The 26,169-nt window shown below is 35.2% G+C and overlaps 2 protein-coding genes across 2 annotated transcripts; one reads left to right on the plus strand and one right to left on the minus strand.

Annotated features, from left to right (window-relative positions):
- The first annotated feature begins 236 nt into the window (after window positions 1-236).
- LOC145623955 (beta-1,4-xylosyltransferase IRX9-like) lies at window positions 237-2,150 on the plus strand. Its single transcript, XM_081676871.1, has 3 exons — window positions 237-1,124; window positions 1,359-1,584; window positions 1,740-2,150. Exons 1-3 carry the CDS (start codon window positions 469-471, stop codon window positions 1,905-1,907), a joined length of 1,050 nt encoding a protein of 349 aa, XP_081532997.1. The 5' UTR covers window positions 237-468; the 3' UTR covers window positions 1,908-2,150.
- A 109-nt stretch (window positions 2,151-2,259) lies between these two features.
- Window positions 2,260-6,337, minus strand: LOC145623953 (uncharacterized). Its single transcript, XM_081676870.1, has 3 exons — window positions 4,945-6,337; window positions 3,810-4,539; window positions 2,260-2,766 (listed from the first exon to the last, which is right to left on the minus strand). The coding sequence occupies exons 1-3, from the start codon at window positions 6,242-6,244 to the stop codon at window positions 2,559-2,561; spliced, it is 2,238 nt and encodes a 745-aa protein (XP_081532996.1). The 5' UTR covers window positions 6,245-6,337; the 3' UTR covers window positions 2,260-2,558.
- Between the last annotated feature and the right edge of the window lie 19,832 nt (window positions 6,338-26,169).

Consider the following 26,169-nt stretch of genomic DNA (forward strand, 5'->3'; position numbering starts at 1 on the left):
TTCAAGTAAAAAAGTAATCATTTTTCAAATTAGAAATCATAATTTGGTAATGAGTTTGCATCTTCAACAACCATTTGGTGAAGCCACCAACTAAAGATCAAATATTCCATTGTTTACTTCCTTTGCTTGTGTTTTCTTTTACTTTAAGTGATCAACTCTAGAAGCAACAACACAATAACCATGAAACACCTAAACAATCTAATACTAATTTTGAATAATAAAAACAAATGGCTTGCTCATACTCATTTGAGTTAGCTAGTGCCCATCATTGTTATAGTCTGTAGCACTGCTTTAAGACAAACCTGCTAGTCTTCCCGAAAGTCGACATTTCTATTCAATTTTACTACTAGTATATAAAATGTCACCCACAAGTCATTTCAACTCCTCTACATCACCCAGATTAATATAAGCTTAGCTCATTGAGCTACAATTATATTCTGTAATCATCTTCTATTTTGCTTAAGATATATGGGATCCACGGAGCGATCAAAGAAGCGGATTCATCTATGGAAGAAAGCTGTTTTGCATTTCTTGCTATGTTTTGTGATGGGGTTCTTCACGGGTTTTGCTCCTACTGGTAAAACTCCATTTACTAGTCTCAAGTCAACAGCGGACATACACTATAACGAGTCCATTGAGCTAGCACCAAGGCCTACGCTGGGTGTAGCAGGCAACAACAGTTCTGCTAACAGAAGCCTATCAGAAGCTCCAGACAGTGCAATAGAGGATGCAAATTTTGTCGAGAGTAATAATGAAAGTGATGAACTGAATCCAAGGAAACAAATCATTGTTATTACTCCTACAAATGATAAGGATCCTCTAAGAGGAGTTTTGTTAAGCAGAATGGCAAATACTCTGAAACTGGTGCCTCCGCCACTGCTGTGGATTGTTGTGGAGTCCCAGCTGGAGTCTTCTGGTGTATCAGATATACTCAGGCATACAGGGGTAATGTATAGACACTTGGTGTTTAAGGAGAATTTTACAGATCATAGAACTGAAATGGATCACCAGAGAAACCTTGCACTAAAGCATATTGAGCATCATCGGTTAAGTGGAATTGTTCATTTTGCAGGCCTCTCAAATGTATATGATCTCAGCTTCTTTGATGAAATTCGAGATATTGGGTAAGAATTTTTCTCCCTTCCTTCTCTTATGCTACTGGTTCTAGTATATCCAAAGTTTTTGTGTCATAGAAACAGATGAATTGTTGCCCCTACTGTGTGATAATGTGAGAAAGCATGTTTCAGTCGAATTTAGCTTGCTAGCAAAGTAGAAAAACGCTGTGCCTTTACATTTTATTTCTTCTTGCGGTAGATTCTACTCATCAAGGCTGATAAGAAAATGAGGTGTTTAAACAGGACATTTGGGTCATGGCCCCTTGCGAAACTGTCAGCAAGCAGAAAGAAGATGATAATTGAAGGGCCAGTCTGCCAATCTTCCCAAGTCATCGGATGGCATCTGAAGAGCTTAAAAATGGATGCCGAGGAATTGGCCATCCACATTTCCAGTTTCGGATTCAATAGCTCCATCCTATGGGATCCTGAACGATGGGGTTATCTGCCTTTTGCAGATGCCACCAAACAGGTTCATACTTTAACTCTTTGTTATGGCCCCTTTGCGAAGTGATATCAACTAAATATAATAAAGGCAGAAAAACAGTAACCAGACTATGCTAATGACGTTCAATGTAATTCACTCTTCAATCACTAAACTAATCACAAAACAAAATTGTATTGCAGAACTCACTCAAATTTGTCAAAGAAGCAGTTCTTGAAGACGAGAGCAAAATAAAGGGAGTACCCTCGGGAGATTGTTCCAAAATAAACATCTGGCAACTGCATCTTTCCTCCAAAATTGTACAAGTAAATCATGTTCCAGATTCTACATTGGACGGAGAGCGAAGATAATGAACCAAGGCAGCAGGGGATTTCATTATTCATTCTTATGCTTTTCTTCTTTATAAATGTGTCTTCTGATATAAAACTTGTATAATTGGTTTCAGTACATTTTTTGTAACCAGCAATTGGAAAAATTCTTTCCGCTTAGCAATGTAATTTACAGACCGAATCATAATGAAATTAGATGGTACAGAACTTTTCACTGGGGATTGCTTTTGTTGTTTTCATAATTCCTCTAATGCACCTCCAAATCTCAGCTAAAAAGTTACATCCACACATCCAACAAACAATTATCAAAACTAGACATGACTACGAAGGAGAGCAGACAAAAATCGCCATTTTCATGTATGCGTGATCAGGCAAAAACGAAACTTTGGGATTCAGATGATTAGTAATTAGCAAATTGTCTTTTACAATGAGAATGTAGTAACACCACAGGGAGTGAATTTTGTGTTACCTGATTAAATCATCCTGAAAAAGTTAGCATCATGTGCAGATAGATTATCATCTAAGTTTGCCAGCCGCTTGAACTATATTACTACCTAGGTACAGCCCAGTTGCTACTTACATACATATACAAGGATAGAATAACACTAACAAGAAGAGAGAGAGTCGTCATAGAGAAACATGTCAGAAACTTACATCGTTGTTCTTCATGGGTTACTTATACTTCAGATCAGTGGACAAAGGAGAAAAAAGAGGATCCTCGCCTTTTTTATAGATGTCAATCAGCTGTTTGGCATTCTTCTTGGCAAGCCTGCAACAATCATCAAGACCGCTTTGATCATGCTGCTGTAACTCATCCACAGACCTCTTCATCTTGCCTTTTAAATCCCCATCTATAAGAAATTTTGCCAAAGAAATTCCCCTAGAACCAATATACACACTTCAGACAGATGCAACTACAAGCGTATTTTCTCTTAATAAGGTGATGATTAAGAATTATAAATAAACAAATAACAAACAAAACAAATAAACAGAACTTTATTGATGAGATGTGGATGATGTCAGTAACTACCACATGTATTATATCTTCCAGCATATAAAACTCAGACTGATAATAGTTTTCTGATTGAACATTTTGTCCCAGAGTGACACATAGTAACTTTTGCACACAAGCTGCAAAGTGATATTTCAAGTTGATCAGTGAAAGAACTGCTGCATGCATTAGCAGCTTCTTACTCAATTGAAATCAGATTCATAAAATGGTGCCAATTACATCAAGCATATACGAAGTAAAATATTTGACAAAGCAGTTCAACTGTTTCATACCAAAATTACCAGGTTGTTTTTCTCATAACTAAAGTTAGCTACTTACACAGTCAATCAGTCAACATTGTTTGCTAGAGAGTGGCAACTAATTGTTCAACGTAAATAGTAAGAACATATAGGTGTATACGATTACAATTTTAGATGAAACAAAGCATAGATGAAATTTTACTAATTATTTCTCACATAGGTACTTCACACAAACACAAAAGTGTTTGAAGAAAGAGAATCTTGACTAAAATAAAGATTATTGTGGTTAATAAAGATAATTAGCAACTTCACAAGCCAAACAGCTGCCTAGTGTGGATAAAAACAGATTTATACATAGTATTATCTTTGGCTAGGATGCATCTTCATTTTACCATTTCAAAATCCAGGATGTTCTGCTGATTGGCTATGATCCAAAAGCCGTATGAGTAAAGGACTCCATAGATGAATAAACAAGATTTGATAATAAGAAAATGTGAAGGGCAGTTTTATCATATCAAGTGGTAATATAGCAATACTATGTGTTAGGTATATCAATTCTTATAACTTTCAGAAGAGATTTATTAAGCAATCTTATGCTAATTCTAAAAGATCTCAACTGACATTTTAGATAATCTTAAACTGAAAGATTTATAATATTTAAACATTGGTTACCTGTCAGCATCACACTTCTCAAATCCTTTGCTGCTAGCACAAATTGAACCCTTCATCGAAGACTTAAACTGCCTATATAATGCACAAACAGCCTTGGCACAAAAGTCAGGATCTTCGTCAAAAGCACAGACCATATCAGCTGCAACCTCCAGCTTTTTATTTTCCTTCCTCTGCCGGCAAGTGGCCATGTACTTTTCAAGTTGAGGGGGACAAGAACTATGAGCTTTGTTGTTTTCAAAATTAGAATTACCGTATTCATCTTCCTTACCACCATTATCCACAAACCCATCAAATCTTGGCTCTCCAATGTCTCTAACGAGCTTTTCTTCACATTTTCTGATAACTGACAGTGTTTGCCTTTGCTGAACGTTAAATTTATGCCCATCACCTGCAGTTGATGGAGTTGATAATACAGGCTTGACTGATCCATATGACCCACGTTCAAGCTTCTTCATATGTTTCTGGTTAAGGCTATCATCATTAGAACTATCGCATTGTTCTCTCAAATTCTCAGGATGTACATACTTCCTTTTGACACCACTAACACGAAGAGGGTACTCATCATCGTCGTCACTGTCAACAATAATAATGCTGTTCACTGTGGTCTCCTTTATTCCAGAAGCCCCATTTTCTTTTACAATTTCTGCCTCAAAGTCCAAAGTTCTCTTGACAGCATCATCAGATTTCAAGAAGCCTTTGGGTTCATTACTTTTATAAACAAAAGCTGAATCTGAAATAAAGGACTATCAGAACAGGCGTAATAACATCACACAGCAACACAACATGGAGATGCAACCATGTTCACTTAACAGCAATATTACACAACATGACCGATAACCTGAGCATAAAATTTCAAGCACAGCCAATTGTTTTCTCATTAAGGTTTCTTTCTTCTCAACTAATCTTAAATTATTAACCCTTGTCTATACTAATTAAAACTATGAACTGAACTTGATTAGCCTGTATCTGAACTTACTGAACCCCACTAAAATCAGGCCAAGATGTTCCTCTTCACATCCAAATGTATACGACAACAGTACGATGCTCAAATTTCCATAGTGATAAATCTTTCAAATAATTTAACCATATAAATTGATCAAAATTACAGATATAGTAAGGTCAGATGAGCATATACCTGCTTCCTGAGCATTGCAAGTGAGACCAATTCCTTCAGAATCAAGAGCCTTTCCAATTACAGATAAAATTCTCCCACACTGGCTACTTATAAATGTAGCATCTCTTTTCAAATCCAAGCACATCATTTTGGTTATATCTCCCTCAAGTTTTGATAACCAATTTTCGGCTTTTTCCATCTTAGCTGTTAAATTCTTCTGCTCTATAACTAAATCCACTTTCTCTTTGTTTAGTTCCTGGATTATTTCATCTTTCTCTCTCAAGCTTTCTAATTTCTCCCTCTCTAAAACCTCCTTAACTTCCTCAATTCTCCTTGCCTCATTCCTCCTAATTTCTTCACAACTTGCATTCAATCTATCCTTCTCCTCCTCCAACCCCAAAATCCTCATTTGTAACCCCTCAACCTCCTTCACCTCATCCTCCAACCGCGCCTTCTCCTTCTCCAACCCCAAAATTCTCATTCTTAACCCCTCAACCTCCTTCGCCTCATCCTCAAACACCGCCTTCTGCTTCTCCAACTGCGCTTTCTCCTTCTCCAACCGCGCTCTTTCCTCCTCCAACCCTGAAATCTTCATTCTCAACCCCTCAACCTCCTTCGCCTCATCCTCAAACACCGCCTTCTCCTTCTCCAACACTGCCTTCTCCTTCTCCAACTCCAAAATCCTCTTTTGTAACCTCTCATTATCCACCCTCATCTCCCTAATCCTCTCATCCCGTCCCACCTTAACTTCCTCCAAAAGGGTACCCAATTTCGACTTTTCCACCATTAACAACCCAATTCTCCAATCCTTCTCCTCCAATTCCTTCAAATGAATTCCATTTTTCCTGTCAATCTCTTCAATTTCATCTTCTTTATCCCTCAAATTCCTCTTCAAACCCTCATTCTCATCCCTCAATTTCCCCGATTCTTTAGCCAACCCCTTCTTCTCAACCTCGCAAACCCTAAGCTTCTCCAACAACCCATCATACCTTCTAGCACCCTTCTCCAAATTATCCCTCGCATTACTCAATTCCCTCGCTAAATCCTTCAACTTCTCATCATTCACCTCAGCTTCCCTTCCTAATCGACGACGCTCTTCCTCCCACATAATCTTTTCAGTCTTCATTTCGCCGAGTTCCGACTCGAATGCGCCGCATTTATCCCTCAAATTGGCTATAACTTCACCTTTTTCTCGCCTTATATTCTCCTCTCTCGCCATTAATTCTCTCTCAGCTTCCTTGAACTCTGAGTCATGAAATGATGACCTTAAAGAGTGTATAATGGTTGAAATGGAAGATTGCTTCATGGAATTGACGCTCATTGTAGGTCACTGAGAAATAGAATTCAAAGAGTCATGATATTGTTGTTGCTTTGTTGGGTTTGAGAGTAGCAGTACCACAGTATTAGTACTCTGCATCTATTTGACAATAATGATTAAATGAGTAATAAAACGTGGAGAAATTTTAGAGTGAAGAATGTTAGGCATGTAGAAATGCATAACAAGGCGTATTCATGTAATTATACACTATATTAGTACTCGTGCGATGCACAATTTAAGAATTTAAAAGACATTTTTATTAATATTATATTACTCCGTATTAATTAATTAATAATTTTGCAACAAATCGAAAGAGTATTTTTAGAAAGAAAGACTTCATTAATGCGCTTTTAGTAATTGATACTCATAGTTTTATTTGTTTTTTAAAAAAATAATCTTCCTCATATTTGAATTTATTTGTTGGCAAGATAAAAAAAATGAAAAAAATGATGTCATAATCAATTTTGGAGGGAAACATTTTAATTAGAAAATGACATGTGTACAAAGATGGTGTCAACGGTTTTAACTTTAATACTCCCTCCGTTTTTAAATACTTGGTCCACTTTCCATTTGCGGCCGTTTTTAAATACTTGCTTCATTTCCTTATTTGGAAAGCTTTTACAATATTTAATCAATTTCTCTCACCTAGTGGTCCCAACATATATTCTCTTTCCTCCAATTCTCTCCACTACTTTTGCTTTCTATAATTTTTTATTCTTCCACCAACCCCACTACCTCCACATTTTATTACTTTCTCTAATTTCTCCTAAAACTCCGCGCATGGAGAAATGAAGCAAGTATTTAAAAACGGAGGAAGTAATAGTTATAGATATGTATAAACAAATGCGTATTCTTGTATCATTGGATGATCAAATGATACCATTGAATATACATTGATACTATATATATACATAATGGTATTATATATGCATTCAGTTGTACTAAATTTATGCATAAAGAGTACCACTGAGAATTTAATGGTACTATATAAACTTTCAGTGGAACATTCAGCATGTGATCCCCCATCACGTGATTGACATCGTAATGCTTTTTAGTGTTTTTTTTTTTATTTATTTTCATATGTAGTATTTTGTATGTTTTACGTATATGAGCTTTGGTTTTATGTTCTCCTTAATTCAAATTCAATTCTTCCTTCTATCTCATTCTCTCTCCTCTGAGGTCGAGGTCGAATTTTCTTCTTCTTTCTGTGTTTGCTCACCGTCCTCCTTCTCCCCTCACTTCGTTCTTCTTAAATTATACACCATTGTCTAATTTTCGTCGCGGTGGTCGAGGAGCTGAAGAACACTACATGTATGCCAGCTCAACCTTTCGAACAAGTAAGTTTTATTATAAAAACATGATTGGTATAACCAAAATCAACGTGTTGTTAGGATTTTGATAATGGTTGAAGTAAAATTTGTAGCTTATGAAATCGATTTTGGGTTTGACAGTGATTGGATTTGATATTGGGCAATTTTAATGTTAGGATTTTCGTTTGTTTGTAATATGTGTTGTTTCGTCATATACTCCTTTCAAATTGTTTGTAGTATGTGATATTCTTCAATTTACTCCTTTTCAATTGATTGTAGTTTGTTTTGTGCCCCAATTTATTCCCTTCCCTTTATCACGATTAATCAGATTTTTGAATTTGTTGAAGCTATCTTTTTTTTCTCAATCAATTGAAAGAATGTAAATTTAGGGTTTTACAGTTTTATGTAGCTTCGATTTTAGGGACTGAAATGTGAGCGTGGATTTTGTCATTCCCACAAATCCATTCTAAGGGTGTAGGATTTGCCCCCTAGTGGAGCTAGTTGTTAACCACTGGACTAAGTTGCTAACAGTTTTCCTATGTGATGAATGCAACGGATGTAGTTTAAATTATTAGGCTTTATTAATATGTGTTGTTGTTGCGTTATGTGGTTTTGATGGTTTGCTGGTTTTGATGGGTTTTAGAATATTTATTGCCACTTTGTTGAAACTGCAGTAGAAGTAAATTATGAAGAAAAAGTATGTGGTTCGGAATTTAAGTTGGCAAAAGGGGGTAAGTTAAGTTTTGTGTAAAGTTTTGTGTTGCGTTTATTTTACCCTGCAAATTGTTGATATGAACATGAAATATATGGTTTGAGTATTAGGTCACTTTGAAGTCTTGTAAAGGGGCAAGGGTCTTCCAAAATACCTAAGGGACAAGGGTCTTCTAAAGTAGTTGTCCCTAACAGCAAATCAAATGCTAAGAACATGAATTCCAAGTAGTATACTGAAATAGAGGAAGAGGAGGAAGATTACCATGGCTCAAGTAATTCCCAATCTGAGGATTCTATTGAGGAGGGTGAAGATGAACAATCAAGCTCTGAAGTATTAAAGGGATCGTTGATGCATTTCTTACAGAGAGACAGTAAGAAGAGGAAGTCAAAACATAATGCAAAGGTTCAATGAAAATGTGTAAGGTATTATTGTGGTTGATTCCCTGTTTTTTTGTTTTGTGGTGATTTTTATAACAAGTAAATGATATGATGCATATATTGTCAATAAATTGATAATGGGATGGTTTTGTTGATGGTGCGAGGCTGGAAAAAGTGAAGGACATAAAGTGTGCGCTAGGGGTGAGGGGCTTAAGACACACTTTGAGAATGTTAGCAAGGTATGAATTTATAGTGAGTGTATAATCTTTTATTAACAAATTCTCATGGTATGAACTTATAATGAGTGTGTAGACTTTTATTGACAAATTCTCATGGTATGAACTTATAATGAGTGTGTAATCTTTTATTGACAATATTGGGTTAGTTTTGGATGTGTGTGATCTGGTATGGAAGGATACTATGGATGTTTGATTTGGTATGTAGGTGTGTTGATTTGATATGCCAGTGCGTAATTATGTTGTGTGTTGTTTTTTAAATCTGCAACAGCCGAATATTGTTTGTAGAGTGGAGTCATTTTGTGTCGTAATGCACAAGTTTGATGATGACCGGCGACAATTAGTTAGAAGGATGGGTTTTGAAGGGTTGTTGAGATTAGATATGAGAATATTCCACATCAATTTTGTTATTGGTTGATGACTATGGTAAGAGCTGATGGAACTGTTGTTTTTGGTGGTGGAGGAATGTTGCCTTTGGGTGCACTACAAGTTTGGTCTATACTTGGTATACCCATGGGAGCAAATCCTGTGCCCACACAAGTTGATATTGAATGTGCGGAGGAGTTGGTGCTTCGATTTGGATTAAGAATCAAGGAAGTTTCACTCCTATTTTTGTTAGCATATGGAAGGCAAGGTTCAATTCTTGAGGAAATTAATTGGGTCATTTGCGGGTATTTACACCCACCTAATATCCGGTAATATCTTTCCTTGCTCTTTCTCAAGTGGATGATGACTTGTTGGATATATGTTGGTTTGTTGGATTGATCTTCTTGTTTTCCCCTCCCATGGTTTCTATGATTTATGTTTGAGTGTATTGTCTCATTCAAGCTTGGGGGAGGGTATTCTATCATGTTTGATGTGATTTTGATTCATGTATGCTATGCACCTTTGTATATACTTTTCCATATTCTTATATTTTGAAAAACTCCAAAAAGATTTTTGTTTCTATCAAGGCAAAATTGCAATTTGTTTTGTTTTGTTCTTGCTTTGGACATAATAATTTTGGACTTGTATAGTTGAATGCTTTTCTTCTTAAATGGTAACGGTGCACACAATTTGAGAGTATGTTTGGTTGATTCCAGGATAGAGTATGCTAAGGTAGTCGTTTAGAACTATTGGGACCTTGAAGCTGGATTCTATTTGTTTTTGAAAATTTGCAATTTCTCGCTTTTGGTGAATTTAAAGCTTCTAGTGAGTTTTTGCTAAAACCTTGTGAGGTTTCATGATTTTCAAGCCTTCTTCAATTACTTGCATGAGCGGCATGGATCCTTGACTATTGCGGACCTAATCTTGAATCTTGACTCTAATTCTCAAACACGAGACCGAACCATCTAGGGAGGACAAAGGCATCTTTTCGGGTTGGCGATTTTTCTTTTTCTAGGTTAATCTTCTTTATTTCTAGTTATTGGGTTTACATTTTCCTTCTTGCTATCCATTTGAGCTTTTTCCCTTCTTTTCAAGCCACATCTTTAGAACTTTGAGCCTTTGTTTCTTTTTGTTCCATTTTTGGTTTTCGTGAAGAAAATGATTATGTTCTTGGAGTTTGTGGTATATGAGTATGGATATTGGTTCTTTTTTTAAGCAAGCTTGTGTTTTGTCTATATTTTGGGAATAATGGCAAATGAATGATAAAAAAGCCATCCAAAGTTAAAAGAGGCAAGGACATAATAAATGCAAAATTGAAAAAGTCGTCCAAAGTCAAAAGAGGCGAGGACATTTGCTTTGAATATATGAATAAAAAAAAAGGTGAAAATGAGAAATTTCAAAAATATTTTGATGTGATTCTTTTCCCCTTTTTCAAGCATTGAGGACAATGCTTCCTTTAAGCTTGGGGAAGAAGCATTTACGCTTTTTGTATATATGATTGTGGATATATCTTTAAATATGCTTGGGGGTGTTGGTTTGTTTTTTTTTGGTGACTACTTGATTGTGATTCTAAGAAAGGCGCCTTCTTTGCTTCACTATTAGGGATGCCACCAAATTTTAAATTTTAGCCTACCCTCAACCTTTTGCCTTTACGTTACAACCATTGGGAAAGACCTTTCGACCTAGAGATTGAGTCACATATCGAGGGAGGGCATTATGAGTTAAAGCCTAAGGAGAGGAGATACAAAGTCAAGATGTCGAGAAATCTCAAGTCTATTTGTGTTTCCGGTTCCTTCGAGGAACTATAGAGACGCTCACTAAAAGTAGATTTGAAGCCAATTGGGAGAATGTGCTAAAATGTTTTGAGATGAAAGTGAATTGTGTTTCTTTAGTTCTCTATGCTTAGCATGTCTTATATATGTTTCAATCAACCTTAGATATCTGAGAACGTGCACTCCTTTACTTGTTTAGAAAGATTTGCATTCACTTGTGCGTGTACATTTGGAAAAGTCCTTTCATGAACATTTGTTTGCTTTTCTTGTATTTTGGTTTCTTTTTCGTGCTTTTCCTTGTTTGTATTATCACGAGAATTATAAGTTAATCTCTTAGGAAACCTTTACGAGAGCATTACTCGTCCTCTAGGGAGATCTAGGGGTTTAAATGGCTTGTCTTTAGTTGTTAAAATTGACCGTGATTCCTAAGAAAGTGAGTTAGTGTATATTCTTGTCTCTTCTCTTTTTCTTTTGTTTGTTTGAATCAGCTCATCATTTCTCCCTTGGTTTTGTTTTGCTTGAGGACGAGCAAAAGGTGATGGATGTCATAAATGACACCCTTTTGATGAGCATTTAGGTTATTTTTACCTTCTTTTCATAGCTTTATTTCTTAATGAATGTTTAGCTTTATGCTTTTGCTCTTTGTTTTACCTTTCCTCACTTATTTTGTAGCTTTTGTGCATTTTGTTTGTTTTCTACACTTTTCTCCTTTATTTGTTCTATTTTTGTGGTTGTAGGTATTGTACGAGGTCCGATCTTGATATTGGTGATTTACTAAGGTGGAAGATGCTTTTGGAACAAGCTTATGGAAATTGGAAAGCTCAAGATGCAAGGAAGTGGTTCTCCAAGTTCTAGCTCTTGCGCTCTCAAGTTGTGCTCTCATGAAGACGGGGTGTTGAACCCACAATCAAGTGCTTTTGGGACTACCTCTCTTAGTGTTCATCATCATCATGTTGCGCGTTCATTCGAAGACCTTAGCAAACGCACGAAGCCGCGAAAAAGATCAAAGAAACCTAGATCAGGGCGCGCAGCCCTTATGCACGGGCGCGCCCTATGCGTGCACGGGTGCGCCACCCCTTCTCGCGCCGCCGTACCTCTCTGGGTACTTCCTTGCTCAGTTTTTGTTTGCGCCTCATATATATATCTTTGTAACCCGATTTATGGAAAAAGTTTTGGGAGAATTAGAATTCATAATTTTAGCTTAGTTGAGAGCTTCTCTCTCTAGTTTTAGGGTTAGTTTAGGAGTAGATTTTAGAGAGAGAAAGTGAGGAATTTCAATGGTGATTGAGAGATTGAAGAATCAATGGTGACAATTGTGTTGAAGATCTTCTCTATTATCAATGAGCATTTCTAACTCTATCTCATTTTATTGCTTTGTTTAATATTCATGTTTGTTTGGATTGATTTTGATGTTTGATGCTTGATTAGTGTAGTTGTTCTTCATATATTGTTGATTCTTGATTTCTTTAGTTGTTAGTTGATTAGATGATGATGTAAGAGTAGTTGTTTTCTAGGGAGTGGGTGAAACTTGTATGATTGATTGATTGTGCTTAATTTGGGGATTGTGTTGATTAATTGTTGAGATTAAATCAATTAATGGAAGTTTGCATGTGTGTAATTCGATTAGGCCTTGAGAATTATGCTAGATTGCATTGTAATTTCTAATGATATGGACCATTGATTTAGGAATTGCAATTGTCGATTGAGCTTGATTAGTGATGCTCCTAGTTAGAGTCTCTCGTAGTTGACGCTAGTTTGACCTCTAAGAGATAGCTTGTTGGCTCTTTTGATTGAGCTTGCCATTAGTCTTCACAACCATTGACTTGCATGTATTTCTGAGTTGCTACAATTGTCATGATTACTTGTTGATCCTCGTTCCTAGTGCTTTATTTGTTTGGTTTCTTTGTTTGGTAGTTGGTTAGTGTTCTCTCTTTATCTTGGACTTTGACCTAGCTTAGGCACATAATTGAGAGCGCTTGAAAATTATCGTTCCTTTGGGTTCGACCCTTGACATTCCTCTATACTAGTATTTTGGTTGGTTAATTGTTTATAAATTTAGTTTGACCGAGGAAGGATTAGTTTCAACGACCTAGTTTCACCCCTCGTCATCCACTTAATTAAACCTCACTTTCTTTTCTTTCTATCTGCATGAAAAACTGGTAAAACTTATTTTTTGGTTTGTTATCTCGAACGTCTCCAAATAAGATCGGATGTATTCATAACTTGTTCGTTCCCACTAACATGGTAAAAAGCATCTCTCTCCAGTACTTACTATACGAACTTTTATTCATTCTCAAATCCTTAAGACACAAATTGTTTTAAACAACTTGCATAGCTCTTTAACTCAACCGTCAAAACTTCGAAAATTGATCTCCTTTTGGTATATAGGTGGTTTTCACTTCTTAACATTACCTTGTTACACCTTTTTCCCTCTACGGGATTATTGGTGCTTATATCATCCTTGGTAATCTATTAAGCATGCATGACTACCTTGTTCAAATCATTTCCATTACTGGAATTGTTTCTTGTCACCATACTTTCTTGATGATAAAATTGGTTTCTATATAGGTTGGGTTGAAACACTTAGCTTTCTTTTATTCTAATCAACTAATACCAACCACTAAACTCAATCAAGAAACAATTATTATTTAATTCAAATTAAGGTTTGAGGTAAAATATTTATGTCCTCATTCCCAATAATTCGAATACATAATTGATGTGAATTATTGATCCGAAAATCAACAAAACACAAGGGATATGTTTAAGTCTAATTCTATACAGGAAATCCACCAAGAATTAAACAAAAACTAAGATTAATCAATTAAGAATCCACCTAATTAATCAATCCAAACGAATATTTTAACTAAAACAAGCAAAACAGCAATTGATCGCAATCAACCAAAACTCAAGTATGCAACTTAAGAAATAAATCTGAATATTAATCTATGTATATTTATTTGTGTGTTTACAGCCCTATTTATAAGACTTAGTTTACCTAGGAAGATTAGGACAAGTCCCTAATTCAATCCTAATTAAACTAGAATTCTAACTTGCTTGAAGAGCAAGCCCCTTGGCGCACAAGCATACACCAAACTGATTTATTTTGCTAACTAACTGATTTTTAAAGCAACTAAATAAATAAATAAAAATTAAAGAATTAAATAAAGATTAAAGATCCTAATGCTTGAACCAAGAAAAACCCTTTCAAGTGAAAGGTAAAAACTTGTAAGCAAAATCTAAGTAAAGAAAATTCAAGAAAGTTCAAGAAAGTGAACTAGACTCCAAGAAAAGCCACTAAGCAAACCGTGGCTTTGCTTTGATATCCAAGAAAGTGTCCATGCAATGCTTGGCTTGAATCAATGTTTAGGGACAAATTATCTTGATGCATGATAAGCAAATCTTCGAAGTTCTCCATGCTTAGACTTGCATCATCCTCCTCTTCTTCGAAAGAATTTGTCCTCAAATCTCGAAGTTCTTCATCAGGAATATACTTAGCCAAATCGCCAACATTGAATGTAGCACTAACTCCATATTCTCCCGGAAGTTCTAACTTATAAGCATTGTCATTGATCTTCTCAATAATCTTGAAAGGACCTTCACTTCTAGGCATCAACTTATTCTTGCGTTTTCCTGGAAATCTTTCCTTTCTCAAATGTAACCATACCAAGTCTCCAACATTGTAACCTTGTTGCTTTCTATGCTTGTTTGCTCTAGCTTTGTACATGTCATTTACTTTCTCTATTCTTGTTCGAACTTGAGCATGTAATTTCAGCATACTCTTCAACTTAGACTCGGCATCTTTGTGAATTAACTCACCCTTAGGCAATGGAACAAGATCAATTGGAAGTTTCGGATTGACTCCATAAACTACCTCAAAGGGACTATGTTTGGTAGCATATGTAGGTGATCTATTATAAGCAAACTCCGCATGAGCTAACTTGATGTCCCAATCCTTTTGTGTCTTACTCACTAACCCACGCAATAGCGCACCAAGAGTACGATTAGTAACCTCGGTTTGTCCATCAGTTTGTGGATGGTAAGATGTACTAAAGAGCAATTTAGTTCCCACAAGCTTCCATAGAGACTTCCAAAAGAAACTCATGAACTTTGTATCTCGATCACTCACAATAGTTTTTGGAATTCCATGCAATCTAACAATCTCTTTGAAGTATAATTCCGCCACTTTCATAGCATCATCCACTTTGTGACAAGGAACAAAATGAGCCATCTTAGAGAACCTATCCACAACAACCATAATAGAGTCTTTCCCCCGTTGTGTTCTCGGCAATCCCACAATAAAATCCATAGAAAACAACTTTGAACCATGTAGTTCATCAAGTAGATCATCTAATCTTGGAATAGGAAATCGGTATTTGATAGTGATGTTATTCACACTCCTACTATCAATACACATGCGCCAACTCCCATCTTTCTTTGGGACAAGTAAAGTAGGCACGGCACAAGGGCTCATACTTTCCCTCACGTATCCTCTAGTCATAAGCTCTTCAATTTGCCTTTGCATCTCCTTTGTTTCTTCCGGATTACTTCTATAGGCTGCCTTATTAGGTAAGGGTGCTCCCGGAATCAAGTCAATTTGATGCTCTATCCCACGAATAGGAGGTAGTCCCGGAGGTAATTCCTTAGGAAAGACATCCTTGAATTCTTCTAAAACAGATTCCAATTCATACGGCCTCTTTGCTTGTTTATCTTGATCAATTCGAATCTCATTAGAAACAAGTATATATACCACATTGTTGCTGCAAATCTCTTTTTCTAATTCCCTCTCACTAATCAAATAAGAATTCTTCGAATTAGAGGTAACATTAGAAGACTTGTTGCATATTAAAGGTTTTAAAGCAACCGGTCTCTCTTTTTCTCCTTTTCTCACAACATACACATTAGTCCTTCCATCAAACTTCACAAATCTATCATATTGCCAAGGACGGCCTAATAGTATATGACAAGCATCCATAGGACAAACATCACACAAAACTTTATCATGAAATTTACCAATTGAAAAGGAGATTAAGGCTTGTTTAGTTACCTTAACATCACTCGAATTATTAAGCCAATGAAGCTTATAAGGGCTTGGATGTTCAGTAATTGGCCACTTCAATTTGTCTACCAAAGTAGTAGATACCACATTAGTGCAACTCCCCGTGTCTATGATCATGTCACACAACCTATCTTCTACCTTGCACCTTGTAAGAAAGATTTTCTCCCTTTGATTGTTTTCCATAGGTACGGTTTTAGAGTGTAGCGCCCTTCTTAGAACCAAACTTTGACCATGAGTCTCGGGATCAATTTCGTCAATATGCCCCTCCTCTTCTTCAAAGTTTTCCTCTTCGTTCTTTTCTTCATAGTCACTACCCTGCTCACACTTAGCTTGTTCTTGTTCCCACTCTTGAGCAGTCATTACTCTTTTTGATGGACAATTAGTTGCAATGTGACCAACACTACCACACTTGAAGCACTTCCTATCTTCAACAAGCTTTTTAGGAGCTTCAAATTTTGATTTAGTCTCCTTGTAGTTCGAACTAGAACCACTTTTCTCCAAGCTGTTCTTCTCAAAATGTTTAGTGAAACCTTTTACAAAGGGCTTAGTGTACGTCCCTTTCTTCCCCTTTATCTGTTTTTCAACTTTCAAAGCTACCTTGCAAACATCCTCAAAGGACCAATATTGTTGCAATTCAACTTTTTCAGCAATATTATCATTCAACCCCGAAATAAATCTAGCAATCTTATGCTCAACAATCTCTTCTAAGCCACATAGCATGCATAACTTTTCAAATTCACCAATATAATTCTCAACAGTCATAGAATTTTGTTTAAAAAGTTGCATCTTAAGATAAACATCTTGAATATAATCACTAGGTACGAACCTTTTTTTCATGTGCTTCTTGAGTTGTTCCCAAGTTGAGATTCTTGCACGCCCCTCCTTATGCCTCTTCTTCTTTAGATTATCATACCAAAGACTAGCATAACCGGTCAGTTTCAATTCAGCCAATTTGCATCTTTTCCTTTCATCATACTCCTTGTAATCAAATAGTGTCTCGGCCCTTCTAATCCACTCAAGGTATTTTTCAGGTTCATTCATACTCCCATTGAATTCGGGAAGATCTAATCTAAGGTTCCTATCATCATCCTTTGGTCGATCTTTCCTCCTAGGCCTTGGTGATTCATCACTTGAGGAATAATTATTTCGTGGCCTCCTTGGGTTCCTCCTTGGTTGTTCTTCCTCACTTGAACCAGAATTAGGGTTAGAATTCCCTTTCCTTGAAGAATCTCCAGCAAGAGTATCAAGCCTTTTTAATATCTCATCCATCCTTGCTGCCAACTCGTCAATTCGCCTATCTCTTCTAAGATTTTGAGCCTGTTCTAAGGTTAATCCCCTTGGAACTTGTGGAACCTCCTCGTCACTCATGATTCCTACACAAACCAAGTCAGTTTATGCAAAAATCTTGATTAAAAGATCGAATCTTGAAGGAAAACTAGGCAACACAAAAACCGGACTCCCATCCGCAAATCAGTGCACAAACACCAAAAGTTTGAGGCTGTGTAGAACGCGTTACTCAACTAAAAGTTATGAAATTTTATATGGTGATAGCTGGACGTTTTTAGAGTTCAATGCAAAAAGAATCACGTAAAAATTCCCAGCCAATTGTTCCCAGTTTAATTTTTGCCGAAGTTGCGCAAACCTGCTCTGATACCAAAGATGATGTGAATTATTGATCCGAAAATCAACAAAACACAAGGGATATGTTTAAGTCTAATTCTATACAGGAAATCCACCAAGAATTAAACAAAAACTAAGATTAATCAATTAAGAATCCACCTAATTAATCAATCCAAACGAATGTTTTAACTAAAACAAGCAAAACAGCAATTGATCGCAATCAACCAAAACTCAAGTATGCAACTTAAGAAATAAATCTGAATATTAATCTATGTATATTTATTTGTGTGTTTACAGCCTATTTATAAGACTTAGTTTACCTAGGAAGATTAGGACAAGTCCCTAATTCAATCCTAATTAAACTAGAATTCTAACTTGCTTGAAGAGCAAGCACCTTGGCGCACAAGCATACACCAAACTGATTTATTTTGCTAACTAACTGATTTTTAAAGCAACTAAATAAATAAATAAAAATTAAAGAATTAAATAAAGATTAAAGATCCTAATGCTTGAACCAAGAAAAACCCTTTCAAGTGAAAGGTAAAAACTTGTAAGCAAAATCTAAGTAAAGAAAATTCAAGAAAGTTCAAGAAAGTGAACTAGACTCCAAGAAAAGCCACTAAGCAAACCGTGGCTTTGCTTTGATATCCAAGAAAGTGTCCATGCAATGCTTGGCTTGAATCAATGTTTAGGGACAAATTATCTTGATGCATGATAAGCAAATCTTCGAAGTTCTCCATGCTTAGACTTGCATCAATAATCTTAATTGATAAACAACCAAAGTTCATATAATTAAACAAATAATCAAAATTAAAAATATCCCCATGGACTGCTACTTGAAAAAGAAAGAAGAATTAAGTAGCACTTGGAAAAACAATAAAAATCATAAGGTGTTGAACAACTCTAAAAGAGTAGGTGAATAAATTCAAGAACTCTCTCCATAATGATAGCATTGCTACACATAATAACTCCTTGAAGTAAAATAATCATCCTCATATCCCAAGTGAAAGGATAAATACTCATAACTCCTAAATAATATGTTAATATTCTCAAGGTTGAACATGCGACAATGTTCTCAAGGTCCAACAAAACAAGAGTCCTCAACATTCCAACAAAATCATGACTTCTAAAGTCCCTAATCATAGATTAATATATATATGCTCAATTCTCCATCCCAAAATAAATAACTTTAATCATAAGAAATGATAAGTCACTAACTTTGCAATGTCAAACTCCAATTGATTCAATTTGAGTATATATATCATTTAGCTCATATAATGACCTCCATCATTACTCACCGCTATACAATTCTATCATCATCTCCCATGGGCTCTTGTTCAATCCTTTCCTCAACACAACTTGCGCTTATATATATATATATATATATATATATATATATATATATATATATATATATATATATATATATATATATATATATATATATATATATATATATATATATATATATATATATATATATATATATATATATATATATATATATATATATATATATATATATATATATCAAAGTAGATAGCATCCCAAATGCTCTCACATACAAGCTCTTTAATTATTAGTATCAATCTCTTAATTCTCATACCTTTATGTCTTAATACACAAGTGCAAAAAACCCAAGTACTCATTTTTAATAACTAGACAAAGTGTCACAACAACAAAGTATCTCAGAACACAATACTCACACCCATGTGATGATGTGCATCCCGAAATTTCTTTGAAAATACATCTCAAATAAGACCATTGAAACGAACCACCAAACACCAATATTAGCTTATTTGATTAGTCAATCAGCTAAAGTTGGTCAAATAAGCTAATTTACCCCCAATAAGCTATTTACCAAATATGTCCATAATCCCACCAAGGTATTGTAATTTTTAATTCTTTGCACTAATTTAACATTAAAAACCCTAGATTACAACTAATTAAGCAATAAACGCACATGCTAAACCAAAATGCATGAAATGATACTTGTATTGTTTCTAGGGTTTACCCTTGTCAATATTGGCACTAAACTTCTGCAAAACTCTATTTAGTGCACTAATACTACTTAAACTAGGCTAAGTTCAGTATTATGGCTAATATATTAACTCTAATATGCGATATTATTAACCTACCTTCTAATTAGTTCCTTTCTTCCTATTTCATTGTATGTTTCTTACAAGTTGTTTATGTAGAAATTTATAGGTACTATATGCGGAATAACATGAATCATATTCATAAGCACCTAATTTAATTCGAAGATCCCATGCGTAACACACAAGACACATAATCATACCTTTGAAGCATGATCTCCGCGAAGCTATTCGACTGGCAAATTAGGGAGAGAATAGAGCCCCAAGCGTTGATCCTCTACTTAGTCAATGGGATTTGAACGAGCCGTTCGCCAATACTAGATTGGTCGAGTGAAAGAGGAAAACCGCGATCACCACCTTTAATGGACTAAACCGACCACCACGAACCACCACACAGGCGCCGAGGGAGGAGAAAGCCGTGAGAGAGAGGGAGTGTGAGAGGGGTTAGGTTTCGTGTTTGCTAATTAGGGTTTGATCATACTGATCACTGAATGTTTGTTTTTTCTCCAATACCCTAGGCACCTATTCTATATATAATCCTATTATAATTAGAATAAGTCACGAAGCCCATAACCCTCCATACTACCCCATATGGCCGGCCATACTAGAGGATGAGGCCCATCATACTAGAGGATGAGGCCCTTTGTGTGACTTTATAGGATCCGTCAAATTAGGCTTTGATAAGTGACATTTATGTCACTTTTAAGGGTCTTTTTAGTGTTTTTTTTTCTAGTTATTTTCTGAATAATTTCTCTCTTTTTAATTTTTATTTTACTTATTTTCTTATTCTCGTCTTTTCTCTTTTAATTTGTGTATTTTGGTAATTTGTAGTGATTTTTAGTTTATTTTCGTAATTTATTTATGTTTCTTATTCTCTAATGTTTTAGGTCTTGGTTCTAGTTAATAATACTCTTTTCGTTTTCCTCTTATTTAATTTTATTTTCAAGTTTGTTTTCTTTATTTTATTTAATTTCATTTGATTTTATTATTTCTTTTAGTTTTAATATTTTATTTTACTTTAATTTTATCTTTATTCATTTTTATTTTGTTCTCGATCCTACCCCGTGTTTGTTTTTGGTTGAAGGTGTTCGGGTTGATGCTCGATTTTCAAGTTTAAATCGGGTTCAAGGTCCGAGGTTCGAGGCACAAAATTTTGAGCCAAGCAAACTGTGCTGTGCTACCTCTTTGCTAGCCCCTTATCCTACACTCCATCTCACCTTACCCTACACCACAACTCAACCAAAACACAATCCCCTGCTTCCCCAATCACTAACAACAATCTGCAGCAACAACAACCACCATCTTCCCCTGCTCCCACCTCCAACCACTTGCGAGCACAACCATGCCTCCAGCCAAACTTCACGCGAACACCCCCATAACAGAGCAGCCCATTTCGCCACCACTCACAGCGTGGCAGCCTCCAACAACCAATACACCACCACACAACGCCACCACCATCAGCAATTTCCCAATCTCAACCCCAACAATTGCTGCAGCCCGCAACTTAACAATACCAAAATCACTCCACAACAGCCCGCATCACCGCCAGCAGCAATCCCCAAGCATTCCAGCACCGCAGCCGCAAAATAGCAACCAATAGAAACAAACCGCAACCCAGGCCGCCGCGGGCGCTGACAGCCCTTCCAACCTTGTCCAATTTTTGGTAGATGCCTAGCCGCGGCCGCTCCGTTTTATCGGGTCCAATTGTACGGAATTAATGAGTTTCAACGGTTGGGATTAATTCAATAAATCCAAGGGCCACGATTGACAACGATGAACGGTGATGATGGTGAATGATGAAAATCAGAGAGCAGAGCAGCCACTTGATTCGAAATGAAGAAGAAGGTGGAATGCATGGGTGGTGGGTCTGATTGTATTTTTGGGATTTTATTTTGTTTTTTTTTTTTTTGAAAACGGGATTTTATTTTGTTTTTCTTCCTTTTTCCTTTTATTATTATTCCTTTTTCCTTCTTTGTTTATTTCTTTATTTTACCTCTTTATTTATTTTCTTTTATTTTCTTTATTTATTAGCTTGTAATATAAATACCCTTTAAGGTGTAATACTCTCTTGGCCTGAGATTTTCTATATAGTAACCTTTTAATTTCGTTTTTCTACGTTGTGCCCCAACATATATCACTTTCTACGGTGTAATCTCAATATACATTTTGTTTCTATACGATAACCTTGCTGTTATCCCGTTGTCAAAAATTCCGTTAGTGGACCCACTCTCAATTTATTAATATTTTTTAAGCGATTTGCGCGTTGGAAAATGTTCCATTTAAGGTTTTGGGGCCTATTTTAGCCCTTCTGGGTCCAAATTAAACTCAGATTTCACAAAAAAAAAAAAAAAAAAAAAAAAAAAAAACTAAAATGCCTCATTATAAGTATTAAAACGTGAACACGTAAATTGAGAGATTACTTAATACCCTAGTTTAGTTTAACCTCTTTTATTTTCTCTCTCTTAGGGTTAGATTAGGATTCTCTCTAGTTTTAGGAGTAGTTTTAGAGAGAGAAAACTTGGATTTATTCATGGAGTTTTGAGAGATTAAAGAAGCAATTTGTGGATTTTTTCTTCTCATATATTCAATGAGTCTTCCTAACTTTCTCTCCTCTTTAATGCTTTCCTTTATTTCTTGTTTTGTTTAATTGTTTATTGATTAGAGTTGTTAATTAATTTAATAGTTTAATTTTAGCTTTAATTCTGGTTTTACCTTGCTTTTCATGTTCTTCTTTATCATGTTAGTTTAGATTTTATTCTAGGGAATTGGATGAAGATTATGTAGATGAATTGAATGATTTAATGTAATTCGTATGCAATTGCTTCTTGATTATTGTGTATGGATGATGCTTATATGGATTAGAATCTTTCTAGCTAATTGATTCTATGCTCTTAATTGTGCTTTCAATCAATTGTGCGAAGTGAGTTGTTTGAGAGTCTAAATTCCTCCATAACTATGCTAGGTTAGTTGCACGAGAGTGAATTATCTTAGTAGGATAATTAGCATGCTTAATTGCGCGAGAGTGAGTTGAGTGTCTTGATTGTTCCTAATTGAGGTCGTTTTCATCTAATTGCAATGTTGTTAAATGCATTATTGTAATTGGATTCCACTTTCCCTAGTTTTATATGTTCCTCTCTCTATATCTCGATCATCCTAGTAGTTTAATTAATATAAATTGATACACTTAGTCTTCGTGGTTCGACCCTTGCCACTAACTAGTTTAGTGAAAGTTTAGGTATTATAAATTTCTAATTTGGTTAGGGTTAGTAGTCCCAACGACCTACATTTTAACCCGTGATCAATTACTATATAGAAAAACCCAAAAAACTTTAATTCACCCTAGACTAGTGGAGTTTAGCCTCTTATATTTTCTCTCTCTTAGGGGTAGATTAGGATTCTCTCTCTAGTTTAAAAATAGTTTTAGAGAGAGAAAGCTTGGATTTTTCACAGAGTTTTGAGAGGTTGAAGAAGCAATTTGTAGATTTTTCTTCTCATATATTCAATGAGTCTTTCTAACTTTCTCTCTTCTTTATTGCTTTCCTTTAATTCTTGTTTTTTGTTTTTTCTTTGTTCTTCTTTATTATGTTAGCTTAGATTTTATTCTAGGAAATTGGATGAAGATTATGTTAATGAATTGAATGATTGATGTTGATTTGTATGCAATTGATTCTTGATTTTTGTGTATGGATGATGCTTATATGGATTAGAATCTTTCTAGCTAATTAATTCTATGTTCTTAATTGTGCTTTCAATCAATTGTGCGAAAGTGAGTTGTTTGAGAGTCTAAATTCTTCCATACCTATGCTAGGCTAGTTGTAAGAGAGTGAATTAGTTTAGTAGGATAATTAGCATGCTTAATTGCACGAGAGTGAGTTTAGTGTGTTGATTGTTCCTAATAGAGGTCATTTTCATCTAATTGCAATGTTGTTGAATTCATTGATTTAATTGGATTCCACATTCCCTAGTTTTCGTTGTTTGCTCTAAGTAGTGTTGTAGATGTTTCTCTCTCTATATCTCGACCATCTTTGTAGTCTAATTAGCATAGATTAATACACTTAGTCTTCGTGGTTCAACCCTATACTTTCCACTAACTAGTTTGGTGTAAGTTTAGGTACTATAAATTTTTAATTGATTAGGGTAGTAGACCAATGACCTACCTTACCCCCGATCAGCCTTTGGCCTATTTACCAGTCCAAAGATTGTTAGTACATCTAGCTATGATATAACGACGACCCAAATGAACGAGCTTAATTATCTCCATGATTTGATCTATTTATATATCTAGTAATTGCACATGACGAAGACATAAATCCTTTAATCTCCCACTTGTCTGAGACAAGTGTGCAACATTCAAATTCTTTAAGTCAATGTGTGTTGTTTTGATAATATGATTGCATCACATGTCGAGATCATATTAATCTACAAATCGTTTCTTGAAATATAAGTTTGAATTACAAAACCAAATGATTACTGATTAATACATTTGTACGCGGCCACGTATTTTCTGAATTCTCCCTCTTCAAGCGGCCATGACACATTCCCTAATTTAATAGGTAGACTCAATCCACGGAACAAGGTTCCCACTAAACTTTTGAAGTAACCAGGAAACATCCTTTATAATCTCCAGTTACGGGAAGACGTTTGAATGTACAATAGTTAAATTAATCATTGAATAGAATCAATGTTCCACTCATGTCAAAGGAATCCACTAATATATTCGGAAGCTCTATACTTGAACTTCAAAGTAGGTCAATAGCTCGATCATGCACTATTCATGCATATCCAAGTGATTGACCGAGCATCACTATGCCCCTATAGCCCATGAAACTACACTATTTAATCAATCTTACATGCTAGTCCGTTTATTTGAAATCATTTATGTCCACTTTAATGTTTTTGAACTAGGAATTTAAATAATATATGAATTTCGTTCACCTGTGGGATTTCATTCACCAGGTCATCAACCTGATGAGCCCATCAATTCACAATTATTTAGGACATTTTATTTAATTGTCAAAACCATAATAAAATAAGAGAAATAAAATTTCTGTTTAAACATAATTCTGCAAGTATATGTATTCCTTATGTAATATGTTTTCTCAAACCATACACAACTTGAATTATATAACTTGATATAGTCCAAGACTTTAATATGACTTTCATATCTTAGTCTATGGAAGGGGTTTAATGAGCGATATTCTCATTCATAATAAAACTTTGCAGAGCATGACATCTCGCTGGTCACTGATCTCATAAACTAGGTGATATCTCATATCTACTTGTTTGGATTTGTGATGTGACCCTGGATCCTTTGTTTTGGAAAAGGATCCTTTTGGTCACAGGATAATTTGATCCAAACTCCTCCTTAACTACTCTTAATGTAGCTAAATACACATATTCTGACATTGAGTATGCGACATTCTGCTTTGAACTTTTCAAACTTACTTTTCAACATCTAAAATCATCTGGTTTGTTTGGAAATCTTACATCCGTATAACATTTTGATAACTTTTTCACTTTTTCCACCATAAACTAGAAACATTCCTTTAGTCCTTCTCAAGTGTTCAAGGATTTGTTCTTAGTAGCTTTCAATATGCTTATTTTGAATTTACTTGAAACCTGCTATACATGCACAAGTCATATGTAACATCTTTCTTTTTACATATCATGGCAAATATAATGGAACCTTTTGCAAAAGCATAAGGTACATTATCCATACGACTCAACTCTATTAGCTTTTGAAGGCATTGAGTTTCACTGAGCGTAATACCATGAAGCATGGGAAGACATCCTTTTTTAGAGTCTTTCTTCTTGAACTTGTTAAGAACCTTATCAACATTAGTTTCTTTAATTAGTCCAATCATTCTTCAAGAATCATTTCATGGATCTTGATTTCCAATATGCACTCAACATTTCCTAAGTCTTTCATATAGAAACAACTTATTAACCACAACTTGACTTACTCAAGCATTGATATGTCATTTCATATGAACTGTATGTCATCTACATATAAAACTAAGAAGACCAATTGCTCCCACTAAACTTCTTGTCTCTAGAAGATTACTTTTTGTTCTTTGAGGAAATCAAACTGTTTGATTCCCAAATCAAAACGAATGTATAACTCCCTAATGCTTACTTCAATCCATAAATGAATTTCCAAGTTTGCCAAACTTTCCAGGAATTTCATATTTCAAAACCCTTAGGTTGTATCATATACATATCCTTCATCAAGAACATTTTAAGAAGGTGATTTTGATATCCAATGCTAAACTTCGTTATAAAAAATCAGGAATCACTAGAAGAATTCGAATAGGCTTACACAACTAATAGGTTTGACCCCCATTTGTAAGAATATCATGGACTAACACATTTTTACAGACATG

Source organism: Chenopodium album, chromosome 3, assembly GCF_948465745.1.
Source record: "Chenopodium album chromosome 3, dcCheAlbu1.1, whole genome shotgun sequence".
NCBI classification, from domain to species: domain Eukaryota; kingdom Viridiplantae; phylum Streptophyta; class Magnoliopsida; order Caryophyllales; family Amaranthaceae; genus Chenopodium; species Chenopodium album.